At 46.5% G+C, this 13,542-nt stretch overlaps 2 protein-coding genes across 5 annotated transcripts; one reads left to right on the forward strand and one right to left on the reverse strand.

The window, feature by feature from the left end:
- Window positions 1-550: 550 nt before the first annotated feature.
- On the reverse strand, window positions 551-4,432 carry PPCS (phosphopantothenoylcysteine synthetase). Of its 4 annotated transcripts, none has more exons than XM_058161070.1 (3): window positions 4,414-4,432; window positions 2,605-2,708; window positions 551-2,140 (listed from the first exon to the last, which is right to left on the reverse strand). In XM_058161070.1, exons 2-3 carry the CDS (start codon window positions 2,695-2,697, stop codon window positions 1,823-1,825), a joined length of 411 nt encoding a protein of 136 aa, XP_058017053.1. In that variant the 5' UTR covers window positions 2,698-2,708; window positions 4,414-4,432; the 3' UTR covers window positions 551-1,822. The 4 variants fall into 4 exon arrangements, with proteins under 4 accessions (XP_058017053.1, XP_058017052.1, XP_058017054.1 ...); XM_058161069.1 differs by lacking the exon at window positions 4,414-4,432 and adding an exon at window positions 3,835-4,380; XM_058161071.1 differs by lacking the exon at window positions 4,414-4,432 and adding an exon at window positions 3,744-3,878.
- Window positions 4,433-4,445: 13 nt separating this feature from the next.
- Window positions 4,446-12,837, forward strand: ZMYND12 (zinc finger MYND-type containing 12). The gene is made up of 9 exons (XM_058161068.1): window positions 4,446-4,886; window positions 5,518-5,659; window positions 5,839-6,010; window positions 7,176-7,345; window positions 8,753-8,878; window positions 9,340-9,460; window positions 10,321-10,466; window positions 10,834-10,973; window positions 11,755-12,837. Exons 1-8 carry the CDS (start codon window positions 4,765-4,767, stop codon window positions 10,951-10,953), a joined length of 1,119 nt encoding a protein of 372 aa, XP_058017051.1. The 5' UTR covers window positions 4,446-4,764; the 3' UTR covers window positions 10,954-10,973; window positions 11,755-12,837.
- The last annotated feature ends 705 nt before the right edge of the window (window positions 12,838-13,542 follow it).

Here is a 13,542-nt window from a genome sequence, read left to right on the forward strand (position 1 = left end):
CCTGCCATGACCCACATGTGAAAATGGACAGACGATAAGCCCTGGTTTTTAAATATGGTACAAGGGACATCTGAACGCATACTTGGTAGAAAGCAACATGCAACCTCGACCTGCAACTATGTTGGATCCCGTGCAATCCTTAAGGATGCAAGCCAGGTTTCAGGCTCCAGCATCATCCCAGGGATGTCCCATTGTGCCAGGATGCTCTTCAACAGGGTTTCTCAATCTTGGCCATTTTAAGTATGTGTGGACTTCAACTCCCAGAATTCTCCAGCAAGCATGCTGGGAATTGAAGTCCACACATCTTAAAGTGACCCCAATTGAGAAAATGTTGTTCTAGTGATAATTTCTCCCCAAGAAGCAGCACCAAGAGCCAGTGACAGACACTGTGTGTTATAAATGAGCTCAGAGCTCATCTGAATCGTATCGCATGGTTTACAAAACACGCCATGAATATAGGGTACACGGCAAAAAAACAATTTTTTGTCTAGTGCATGCTAAGCCAAAGACACACAAGGCAAGCAAAGAACAACACATACAATTTCTTAAGTCTAGTTTCCGATATTTTTTTTATTGTTCTGGATCTCTGTATTGTCTTCCTTTTTCACAGCCTTCCTCAAGTATCACATTCTTTTTTCCGGTCTGTTTTTAAAACACGATCAAAGAAGCTTGACAGTTAAAGAGTTTGCAAACACAGGGAAACTGATTTTACTGTTGGGTCCTTGTAACAAACAAACCGTAACGTGGCTTGATTATAGCCAGCAAACCATTTTAAGCAAGGCAGAACTGAGCAGGTTGTGTGAACACAGTACAGGAAGCCCTTGACTTACGACCATAAGTGGTATCAGAACATCCGTCAGTAAGCAATGCAATCATTAAGTGAGTTGCGCCTGATTTTATGACCTTTTTTTGCTATGGTTGTTAAGCAAATCAGCCTCCCGCATTGATTTTGCTTATCAAAAGCTTCCTGGGAAAATTGAGACTGGTGATCACATGACCCTGGGATGCTGGTTGCCAAGCGCCCACATTTTGATCCAGTAACCATGGTGATGCTGCAACTGTTTGTAAGTGCAAGGACCAGTTGCAAGTCACCTTTTTCAGCATTTTCAGCATTGAACAGTCATTAAACAAATGGTCGTAAGTTGAGGAATAAAATTCACCTTTCCTAAGGCATCAAAGTGATGGAAGATTTTAGCCATTTGATTTTTTTTCTTGCAGAACAGGAAAACATTAACTCCAGAAAAGGTCAAATGGAGACACTTTGGAAGAAAAAGACAACATTGGAACATTACTGGTCCACCAAACTCCAATGGATCTATTATTTCATCAATTAATAATTTTGGGGATACCAGATGTCAACAATCACATACTGGCCCAGAAACTCTTTATTATTTTGTGCAAACTGGCTTAATTCAAGACAGAATAAGATTCAGAAATTGACTAGAATGCTTTTCAAGCTTTCCTGAGTGATTTTTACCAAGGCAGCAGGGAAAAAAAATACAGAGAGAGAAGTTGCTGTTTGCCTGGTCTCCAAAATGCCAACCCCTGGGATTGTACCAATCACACACACCAGAGTGAATCGTGGCTTGGAATGTTCCTGTCCTTCAAACCTTCCCACCAATGAGCAGCAAACTGGTCTGGAGATGTGCAAAGAAACCAGGAAGCTCTGTCAGATTTCACCTCCTTGATCTCAGTTAAGAGATTTCTGTTCACAGGAAATAGTTGTTTTCCAGTGTCACCAGTTTCACCATCACCAGTTCCTAGTGGTTCTTAAATTTATAGCTGAGAACTCGGAAAAGTTCACATTTTATCCACCAGGGAATCATTTTTCCATAAAGGCTCTGTGCTGGGATACTAGGTGGCTGACAATCTTGTCCTCAATCTCTATGCCTTGGGCTATTTCCTCCTCCGAAATGGACAACGGGGTTTCCGAATCCTTAGTCACCACGATCACCGCTGTTCTTCGCGAGTCCAAGGCGTTGGCAACAACTACCTGGTGGCTGTATTTGGCCAGGGCCTGTCTGGCTTTCTCAACCAGGATTGAAGGATCGGTTTCCAACTTGAAGGAGATCACAAATGCCTCGGGGGCCCATTCCTTAACCAGCGGAGACAGCATTTTGGGTACCATCTTCATAGTTATCTGTAACAAGGGAAGCAGAGAGAATGTAGCAAAAGGCAGGAACACATTTTTGATCCAGAGAAGAAATAGCAATGACCCCCTAATGGGTTTCTTCCCTAAAGCACCAGAAGACAGGACAAGAAACCGATGGAAACTAATCAAACAGAGAAGCAACCTAGAACTAAGGAACAATTTCCTGACAGTGAAGACAATGGAAGTGCTTGTCTTCAGACGGTGTGGATGCTCCAACACTGGGAGCTTTTAAGAAGAGACTGGACAGTCATTTGTCTGAAATGGTATAGAGTCTCCTGCTTGAGCAGACTAGAAGACCTTCAAGGTCCTGTCCAACTGTTAATTCTGTTATCACCTTTGGCCCCTCTTTCCAGCTCTCTCAGCCTCCCCCTTTCTCCTCCCCAAATTCTCCCACTTTTGTGTCTCACAGCTGCCATCCTTATGAAAGGGTGTCCCACATCATCTCCTCTTACCTGAAGAGGCCCATCAGAAGACTGGATTTTATGTTCGGGCATCTCTGAAGGGGGGATGTAGAAATCCGACACAGCTGCTGCCAAGTAGAACATGGCACTGGAACCTGATGGGGCAGAGAGTGAAAAACATGGGGATGAAAGGAAACCCAGCTGCTCCATCCTTCCAAAATAAAACTATAACACAAAGCTACATTGCCTGCTGGCAATTCTAAACTTTAATAACAACTATACGACTTTGAATTGATATGGCAAGCCATTATTAGATTTCTACCGAGAAAGAGAGAGATTGATTCAAGCTGGCAAAACATAGGCAATATTTCTTCTTCCTATTTTTCCCAGAACAAGACTATGAGGTAAGCTGGGTTGAGAAAGAGGGACTGGCCCAAAGTCATCCAGTGCCTAAGAAAGTCCTAGAATTCCCAAGTTCCTAGGCACCTTGACCAATCACATATACTTTTTTTTTTTGGATTTATATCCCGCCCTTCTCCGAAGACTCAGGGCGGCTTACACTATGTCAAGCAATAGTCTTCATCCATTTGTATACTATATACAAAGTCAACTTATTGCCCGACAACAATCTGGGTCCTCATTTTACCTACCTTATTTATTTATTTATTTATTATATTTGTATACCGCCCTTCTCCCGAAGGACTCAGGGCGGTTCACAGACAAAAAACAACAACAACAGAAAACATATAATAGATTAAAAACAGCTAAAGAATAGATAGTTGAATTCAATTGATGCTCTGACTTTTGAATACAAATTTAAAACCTCATTTAAACCCCTTTTTTAAAAATCCCAATTTAAAAAACTACATTCAGGCTAGTCCTGCTCTTCGAAACAGCAACGTATAAACGTACTTATAAAGGTACTGCATTTCCATGTATTCTATTTCCTCTTACTGTAATAGTGTTAAATAACGCTTGCATGCATTGTTTTGGCTCTATTTTACTGTCATAGCTAGTTTGTGTGTAGTGTTTGTACGTATTGTATTGAGTATATTTACACCTATGGTATAGAACTTACTGTCATAGTACGCTTCCAAGTAGCGTTTGCATGCATTGCATCACCTGTACTTGCAACTATTCTAATAACAAATTGTTGCATGTGTCAGCGTGTTTTTGCATGCCTGGCTTACATTCTCTACTTTCCCGTCCTGCCTTTCCCTGCATTTGATGTAAAGGCCTTTACGCGTCTCCCTCTCTCCCAGGTACCCAGCGGGGCCTCACCCAGCGGGGCGAGAGCGCGGGCGACGGCGCGCAGCAGGGCCAGGTACTCGGCCAGCCCGGCGAACTCCAGGGCCAGGAAGGCTCCGTCGTCCCGGGCCCGGCCGTAGGCGCGCAGGGCGGGCAGGAGGGCAGGAAGCGCCCCGTCGCGCACGCGCACCGCCCCGTCCTCCTCGTGCACGCGCAGCAGGTCCAGCAGGGCAGGGCCGGGCGGCGGCAGGGCGCGCGCCCAGGGGAAGGCCGAGCGCGCCCGGTGCAAGAAGCAGACGGCGTAGCCGGCCGCCGCCAGTCGTTCCGCCGAGGCCGCCCCGCGCCGCCCGCTGCTGAAGTTCTCCAGGAAGCGGACCGCGCGGGCCTCCAGCGGCACCTGCGTCCCTCCGGACGTCACCAGCGCCACACGGCGCCCGCCAGCCCGCTGCGCCTCCGCCCAGGCCCGGACGCGACGCTCCGCCTCGGCCGCCGCCTCCCGCTCCCAGGACGCCGCCATCGTCCCCGAAGCCGCCATTGCTGACGCCTCGGCCGGAAGCCCCGCCTCCCGCGCCTGCGCACAATTGTCGTTTCGGGGGGGGGGCTTAGTCAGACCGGTTTTCCGGGAAGCAGAGCCGGAAAAGGTGGGTTTTTTCGGCCAAATCTTCATGTCACCATGGCTGCCAGGAAAAGTCCCGCCTCTTACACTCATCCAACTCAGAGCGCCTTTCCGGGAAACAACCGGAAGTGGAGTCTGGAAGTTTGGTCTTTCTAGCCGAGCGCTTCATGGCATGACGGCGCTGCTTGTTGCGCCTGCGCACCGCGCCCGTCCCAGCCAGACCGCTGTTCCGGGAATCATAACCGGACGTGGCGTATAACGTGGGTCTTTCTCGAGCATGATGGCGGCCGCCGGAAGCCCCGCCTCCCCCTTAGCAACGGCGGCCCTAGCAACGGCGGCGGGAGAAGATGGCCATGCAGACGGAGTGGCTGGTGCCCCTGGCTCAGCCCCGGCAGAAGAAGCGGCGCTGCGAGCTCTGCCTCGGTCCCGCCAACGTCCGCTGCGCTGCCTGCTTGGTCACCTACTACTGGTGAGTGGCCCGCAGGCGCGGGCTGCAGCCGTTGCAACGGAATGTTTGCAGGTGTAATTCTCCCTTCCAAGTTGGAGGCATTCAACACTCAGCAAAAGATATAGGTGTAAAGTAGGTCAGAAGAATGTAACAGGTGAAAAAACAATATATATGTGTGTGTGCTGTATATACATGCATATATACATACCTGTACACGTGTGTGTAACAATAGTGAGTGAATAAAATACATATAGGTCATAAAAATGTAACAGGTGTAAATATATGTAAAATAGATTTTATATAATAATATATGCAGGAACAGATGCCCAAAGTACATGCAATCCTCAGTTTATGCCAAAAATTTCCATTGCTAAATGACAGTTGCTAAGTGAATTGTGCCCCAGGTTATGTCGTTTCTCAACACAATTGTTCAGCCAATCTCTCTTTTCAGTGACGTTGGAACGTGTTAAGTCGAGCACCCACTGCTTGCATTTGTATTTTCTGCATTTTCATTTTCTTACCTAGTAATAGGGGCAGTCCTCGACTTATGGCCACAGTCGGGACCAGAATTCCTGTTGCTAAGCAAGGTAGACGTTAGGCGAGTCATGCCTGATTTTATTCACTTTTCCCCCCCACCCATGTCTTTCACCAGCGATGTGGACCACCAGAATGCCGACTGGGTTAGCGTCCACGCCAAGATCTGCCAGCTGCTCATCCCTCTGCGGGCGGCTCCCCCCTTCTACACCTCGGAGAAGGAAAGGAAACTCGGGGAGGAGCAGAGGCGGAACCGAGAGGTAGGCCAGGTGGTCGGTGGCATCAATCGCAGGCGGTCCTCAGCTGACGGTCACAATTGAGCTCCAAATTTGCTAAGCAAAACAGTTCTTAAGTGAGCTTTGCCCCATTTTACAACCTTTCAAAATCTACTGGAAGGCAAAAAAAAAAAAATCTAACCCTTTAATTTTTGCCCCCACAGATCTTCCTGGCTGAAGTGACCTACGAGACGGCCCAGAATTTTCTCATCGAAGGCCACTACGAAGACGCCATCCCAGCCGCCCTGCAATCCCTGAAATTCAGCATCAGCATTTATGGCCCCAGTGCGGTGGAGCTGGTCCCCCCCTATCTCATCTTAGCCGAGACCAGCTTGGGTGAGCTATGTGGGTGGGGGAGAGGGGCCAGGAGGGGAAGGCCTCAACTTATGAACGACTGGTTGTTGAACGACAGTTTGACAGTTCACAACCGGCTCAGAAAAAGTGACTTATGACTCATCTTCAAAGTTACAATTGTTGCACCAGCCCTCAAGTTGTAGGATTGCAAGGTGGGTGCTTGTCTGTCTGCTTGTCAGTCTGTTTCTCTTCCTGTCTCTCTTCCCATATCTCTCTCTCTCTCTCTCTCTCTCTCTCCTCTGTCATATCTGTCATATCTATCCATCCAGCCACATATTAAATTGTTGCCTATCTCTCTATATCTGTCTCTCTCTCTCTCTCTCTATCTCTATCTCTCTCTATCATCTATCATATCTTCCATCCATCCATCCATCTATTAAATTGCTGCCTATCTCTGTCTGTCTGTGTCTGTCTGTCTCTGTCTGTCTGTCTATTTATCTGTCTGTCTGTCTTTCTGTCTATCTCTATAATCCATATCTAATCTTTATATCTACCTACCTACCTACCTAATTGACTAACTATCTCTATCATATCATATCTGTCATATCCATCCATCCATCCATCCATCCATCCATCCATCCATCCATCCATCTATTAAATTGCTGCCTGCCCGCCCGCCCGCCTATCTATCTATCTATCTATCTATCTATCTATCTATCTATCTATCTATCTATCTATCTATCTATCTATCTATCTAATCCATATCTAATCTTTATATCTACCTACCTACCTACTTACTTAACTAACTAACTAATTAACTATCTCTGTCATATCATATCATATCTGTCATATCCATCCATCCATCCATCCATTAAATTGCTGCCTATTTTGTTTAAAAATAGCTTTACAGCTTTACGGCATGATTTGTGATCTTTCCAGCTGGCTTCTGCCAAGCAAAGTCAATGGGGCAAGCTGAATGTGTTTAATAACGACAGTAAAAATGGTTGTAAAATTGGATCCAGTCCCGTAATGCCTCGCTTTAGGAATCATTTCACCTTCTTTTCTGAACTGAGCGATGAATGTTGCTCCCAAAGTAGTTTGGATTAGAGGGTTTGTGCATTCAGGCATTCTGTCTCTGCCCAAGCCAAGATTCCTCACTGGTTTCCTGATCCTTGAGTAATGTGGCTGCATCTTGTTGGTTTCCCAGGCCTGGGTCACCTCTCGCAAGGCGAAGAGTACCTCTCCCAAGCTCAGTGGATCGTCCTCAAGAACACCCACTGCAGCTACCACGTTCAGTCCAAGCTGTATCGCAACCTGGGGCTCCTGCACGCTGCCAAAGGGAACTTGGACGAGTCTTTGTACCACCTGGCCAACGACGTAAGGCTCAGCGGGCCAATGCAACCGTTGTGGGTCTTTCTCGCTTTCCTTGCGAGGGGCGTTTCAGAAAGAGCAGCCACCCCAGGAGGGAGGAGGGGGTCACAGCCTCAGCAAGGGGGAACTGAAATGGCAGAGTCGTTTCTTCATTAATTAAAACCAGATTCTGAGGGACTGAAATCCTTCACGGCCATGAAAACCCTTCCATGCTTGCGAGGGCCCGGCTGAGCCCTGAATCAACCACAAAGGGGGTTTGCATAACATGGAGAGGTTATTGAGGACTTCCTGCCTTCCCAACTTGATTGGAATCAGATGGGAACTTCGGTTTAAGTCCAGGGACTGTACACAATCTGAGAGCACCATCCCAAACAGACCAGGGAGTCTCAAGAGAAGAGAACATTTGTAGCTCAGTGTTGTGGTCCGTCAGCAGCCTACAGAGCTGGCAACGGAGGCTTGAGGTGAGGCCAGGGCCTACTTGGATCTGGGTCACAACACTCAGGGTCTGACAACCTGGACAGAGGCAATAATCACAATAATCCCCAAAGAAGATACGGACCACCAGTTGATACAAAATTATAGACCAATCTCTTTATTAAATACTGACTATAAAATATTTGCAGCAATTATAGCAGAGAGAATTAAAAAATTTTGAACTACATATGGCCAGACCAGAATGGATTCTTACCAGGCCAACATATTAAGAATATAAGAATAATAATAAACACGCTAGAATTTTATGAATTACACCCAGAAAAACAAGCTACACTGATTTTCCTTGATGCTCAAAAGGCATTTGATAATTTGAATTGGAATTTTATAAAACAACAACTAAAATTTATGCAATTTGGGACAAAATTTGAAAAAATGATAGGGGAAATTCATACCAAACAAACAGCAAGAGTAATCATAAATGATGATACTACAGAACAATTTGGAATAACAAAAGGGGTAAGACAAGGATGTACAATTCTCTCCACTATTGTATATATTAACACTGGAGATGTTATTAAAGAATGTTAGAGAAGATCAGGAAATAAAGGGTCTAAAAATAAAAAACGAGGAATACAAGGTTCAAGTCTTTGCTGATGACTTGGTATTCATAACAGAAGACCCACCAGAATCAGGACCAAAATTAATTAAAAATTTAGAAGCTCCTGGCAGGTGTTTCATGACCCAACTAGGTAACCTTATCAGTGCTAGAAGGGAGTGGGGTTTGCGGAGTGGGAGGAGGAGAAAGACTGTGGAGTCCTTGGTGCTCTCTGAGCTTAGTGGTTTTCTTGCAGATGTTTCACTGCCAAACTACCCCCCACACACACCTTGCCCTCCCCCCCCCCGCCTTTCCCATCAGCTTTCAACAAGGGGCCTCATTGTGTGTGTCTCTCAATTCCACCCTGACGGATTCCACCGCAGGTATACTTTGCGTGTTGCGCTTTTGGGACGACGAGCAACGTGGCTGTCTCTGGAGGCTACTTCCACATGGCCAACGTCTTCTCCCACCAGAATAAGATGGACATTGTGGATTCCTTGTATTGTGAGGTCAGTGGACACACACACACATACACACATACATACCGGCTGGGAGTTTAGATGCAAGTGAGAATGAGTTCTCAGGCAGTTAAAAAAAAAAGATTTAGGGTTTACGCCACCCTAAAATAGCAATAGCACTAGCACTTAGACTTATCTATCGCTTCACAGTACTTTACAGTCCTCTCTAAGCGGTTTACAGAGTCAGACTCTTGCCCCCAACAATCTGGGTCCTCATTTTACCAACCTCGGAAGGATGGAAGGCTGAGTCAACCTTGAGCCTGGTGAGATTCGATCTGCCAAACTGCTAGCAGCCGGTGATCAGCAGAAGTAGCCTGCAGTACTGCACTCTAACCACTGCGCCACCACCGGTCATGTTAGGCTCCTGCTACCCGGCCCCCTTGATTAAATTAAAATAAACCTCCTTATTGTTGTTGTTATTGGAGCTTCCACGTTTCCCCCCCTCCCCCCAGGTGGTGGATCTCTGGTACGATCACTTCAGCCACTTCGTTGAAATCCAGTACCAAAAACTCATCACTCCCACAGAGGTGGACCTGCTGTCTGTGGAAGACAGGACAGAGGAGGATGTACTGGGTAAGGAGGGGCCCTTTCCCGCCCCCCCTCCGCAGGTGGGTCAGGAGGACCTGCGTTCTGCATTCATTTGAAGCATTTCTACCCTGCTCTCCTACGGAAAAAGGAGTTTTCCCCTTTGGGATCTGTAAAGTCAAAAAGTGGAGGGAAACCCATGAAGGGTTAAGCAGTTCTAGCTGTACAGAGGAGTCCTTGACTTACGACCCCAGTGGAGCCCAAAGCTTTTGTTGCTAAATGAAACATTGGTTCAGCAAACTTGGCTCCATTTTATGACTTTTTGTGCCAGAGTTGTTAAGTGAATCACTGCAGTCGTTAAGGTAGTCACACGGTTGTTAAATGAGCCTTTGTCCGTTGCAGGTCGTCCTCCACTTACAACCATTCATTTAGGGACCGTTCGAAGTTACAACGGCACTTGCAAAAAGGGACTTACGACCATTTTTCAGACTTATGACCAGTGCAACTTCTTGGTGGTCACTTGATCAAAATTCAGACGCTTGGCAACTGGCATGTACTTATGACGGTTTCAGTGTCCCAGGGTCAGGTGATCCCCTCTTGTGACCTTCTGACCAACAAAGTCAATGGGGAAGCCAGATTCACTTAACAACCATGTTGCTAATTTAACAACTGCCGCGATTCACTTAACAGCCGTGGCAATAAAGGATGTTAGACGGAGCAAAATTCACTTAACAACCGTCAAGCTTAGCAACAGAAGTTCTGGGCTCAATTGTGGTCGTAGATTGTGTACTACCTGTAATGATTCATATTGTCTTTCCCCCCCCAAACATTCCCCGGAGTGTCTGGGCGGGGGGGGGAGTCTCCCATACCCCTTCCCACTGTTGGGACCCTCCCTCTTCTTCCTCCAGATGAGAAGCAGCAGGCCGAAGCGACGCAGATGCTGAACTCCATCTTGGATTTCCGAGACGCATCTCTCAGACCGCAGCCAAAGAAGAAGGCTAAACTGCTGCACGCATTGGCCATGTTTCATTTCTTGGTCCATGATCTGGCAAAGGTAATTGGGGGGAAAAATACGAATTTTGTAGAGCTTGAAGGACCACCCTTGTCCTGCCTTCAGGGGCTTTGGATAATAGGTGGACCCCCTCTTCTTTGTGGCAGCCCCTCAGATATTGGAAAACTGCTATCATGTCCAACCCTAGTCCTTCTTTTCTCTAGACCAGGCATACCCGAGAAAACATCTTCCGTGCGCCTTTCCCCAGTTCACACAAAGTCAACAAGCATAGTTGAACTTGCAAGAAAAAACCCAAAAACAACCAGTGGTGGTTTTGCTTTGTTTTTCTCTCTTTCTGCGAAGGGCTTAAACTTTATTTACCCTGCTTTTTTCCTTTTTCTTTTCCCCTTCCCGGCGTGCCTCGTTCCAGGCAGACGAATTTGTGATGAGATTTCTACAAACCGCACAATCCCTGCCCAAACGTGACCCGAACGAATCGCTTTACCACTTGGTCAAACTGATCAAATCCAAAGAAGAGCAGGCGAAATAGCTCTTCCCAGCTCCCTCAAGGTAAACGGTCGCCAGCTGCCGCTCGTCCTTTTGTTGCGCGTCTTTCCAATTTTAAGGAAAAGAGCCAGTCTTACGTCTTTGTGGGATGGCAAAAACCGGGAAGATTTTTGCACAACGGTACCGGGAGGGAAGATCTAGGTAACAACAACATACGTGTTGCCTGCAGGGGAGCAGGTACAGGTAGTCCTCAACTTGCAACAGTTCACTTAGCAACCGTTCCAAGTTATGAAAAAAGGGACTTAAGGCCGTTTTTCTACACGGCTGTTGCAGGATTCCCTCGGTCACATGACCAAAGTCCAGGCGCTTGGCAACTGGCTCGTATTTATGACGGTGGGATCACATGATCAATGTCAGTGGGGAAGAGGCAGATTCGCATAACAGCCATGTTCCTAATTTTTAACCACTGCAATGGTTCACTTAACAAAAGTGGCAAGAAAAGTCGTAAACTGGGACAAAACTCACTTAGCAAATGTTTCATAAATGTTGGGCTCAATTGGAGTTGTAAGCCGAGGACCACCTGTATGTCCCAAGGGGTGGCTAGCCGGCTGGCTTCTTGGCTCACACATCCTGCAGAACCCCGGTCTCTTTAGCCTTAGTTTGCTGAAGCCGCACCACTGGCCTTAGTCGCCCAGTAAATCATAAACCACCGTCTTTAGGTCTGAACAAAAGAGCTCAATTGCCAATTATCTAAGAGGTAATAATTTTTTTTAAATTTATCTCTTTATTTATTTTTATTTCTTTCTTCCATCTCTCCTTGATTCCTTGGCCTGATACTTTAAAGGTGCTTGAGTAAAACTGGAACCGAGAAAAACATTGATAGAAACAGGAGAATCGAGAATAAGGGGGAACATGGAAGCCATTTCTGGAGACAGCCCCCTAAAAGACCATTATCTGCCATCATCCCAGTAGCAGCACTTAAGTTTATTTTGGTTTGAGGCCTGGATGACGGTGCCCAGAGAGCAGTCAAAGACATGGATGGGCCCATCTATGAGGCTGTTTTACACCGTGTTGGGGGGGAGGGTGTACACATACACCATCCAAGGACTCCCTTTAATGGACTCTTCAGCCACAGGGGATTTCTGTTTCTTCTGGTTGTTCATTAAATCCGCCCTCTTATTGTCCATGTCATTTCAAACTAACCCAGATAAATATTGTGCCTCTGGCGTTTCTCAGATGGTTTGATGCAGCTGGGGTGTGTGTGCGCATGCGGGTGCAGGCTTTCTGGTCCTGTTGATCAGAAGCGTGCTCTCTCGGGAGTGGGGGGGGTCTTTCTGCTGGGTCTGGGGTGTCTTTTTCCATCTCTGGAGGAAGGGGAGGCTAAGACCCAGCTGAGAAGTTTGAAGAACCAAGCTAACGTCCTCCAGTGGGCAGTTCTTCTCTAACCACCATCCTGCTGCTTAAAAAGAAATTTAGAAAACCAGCAACCTCTAAAAGACCCAGGGAAAAGTCACCACCAGGAGATCCCTCCTTCCCGACGTCTTATAGATGTTGCCGGTTTTCTAAATTTCCTGTTAAGCATCAGGGAAATCACTCCTTTCTCTCTTCTGGGGGCTCAGCTGCTCCATTTGTGGTGTTCTTGACGACTTCACCTCTCCCAGAACATCCTGCATGACTGTCCAGGATCGGGGTGCTGCAGTCACTTCCCAGAATCCCCACCTGGGGCTGCTGTCGGCTGAGGAATTCTGGGAGTTGAAGTTTGGCCTCTGCCAGTTGTCCAGACTCGAACAGGTTTTACAAGCCCCCCCCCCCCCCCCAACTGAAGCAACTTTTCAGGACACACAATCCCAAGTTTTATTTTATTTATTTGATCCATACAAACGTGTCCTTTCTGGCTTTCCTTCTCTCCCTTTCCCATTGGCACTTCAGAAAGGAGCCTTCCCCACCCCACTCCCCCCACCCTCGACCTCACACGGTAACACAGCAAAACACAAAAAGTTAACGTTTTTTTAAAAAAAATACCCTAGAAATGTAATTCTTTTATTCAAGTGCAGTTGTGTGTATGCCTTCGGTTTACGAACAGACAAATAAATAAAATATACATATATTATTAAATAGGCGCGTTTAATTGTCTTGCTTCAGGGTTTTTCTTTCTTTTTGCAAACCTGTCGAGGACTAGCAAACACAAAACAAGGAAAGGCCTTTTTCTTCTTCTTTTTTTATAAAAAAAACCTAGGTTGGCTGACTAGACTAAAGAAGAACCTAACATTATCAGTGCAACGGGTTCTGCTACAGTGCAGGTGAGATACTCTCTATATAAAAAAAATAAGTTTTATCGCAGTCAAATGCAGCTCTTAACGACGGCTAGAGAAACTAGAACTATACAAGGATACAGTATTTGCAGGAAATACTGGGAATATGGGGAACAATGCTTATAACATAGCGCACCGTCCACATGAAACAGGAACAAAAAAATATACATACATAATAATATAAATATTTACCAGTCTAGGGAAGCTAGGAAAACGGGTGCAGCTGTTCTCATTTGGGGGGGGGGATGTTGAGCGAGTTCAGTTTCTGAAGATACAATAGAACTGTGTCTTTCAGAGCTCTTTTGCAGGGTGGGTGCAAG

This window comes from Ahaetulla prasina, chromosome 18, assembly GCF_028640845.1.
Source record: "Ahaetulla prasina isolate Xishuangbanna chromosome 18, ASM2864084v1, whole genome shotgun sequence".
In the NCBI taxonomy this organism is placed as follows: Eukaryota; Metazoa; Chordata; class Lepidosauria; order Squamata; family Colubridae; genus Ahaetulla; species Ahaetulla prasina.

Excerpts from the sequence above, each read along its gene's own strand:
- ZMYND12 (XM_058161068.1), top strand. The coding sequence starts at position 4,765 with ATGGCCATGCAGACGGAGTGGCTGGTGCCCCTGGCTCAGCCCCGGCAG. Across the intron at positions 5,660-5,838 it reads AGCAGAGGCGGAACCGAGAG|ATCTTCCTGGCTGAAGTGAC; the intron begins GTAGGCCAGGTG and ends TTGCCCCCACAG. Across the intron at positions 6,011-7,175 it reads CTTAGCCGAGACCAGCTTGG|GCCTGGGTCACCTCTCGCAA; the intron begins GTGAGCTATGTG and ends TTGGTTTCCCAG.
- PPCS (XM_058161069.1), bottom strand. The coding sequence starts at position 4,336 with ATGGCGGCTTCGGGGACGATGGCGGCGTCCTGGGAGCGGGAGGCGGCG. Across the intron at positions 2,709-3,834 it reads CCGCGCTCTCGCCCCGCTGG|GTTCCAGTGCCATGTTCTAC; the intron begins GTGAGGCCCCGC and ends CTGCCCCATCAG. Across the intron at positions 2,141-2,604 it reads CTTCTGATGGGCCTCTTCAG|ATAACTATGAAGATGGTACC; the intron begins GTAAGAGGAGAT and ends CCCTTGTTACAG.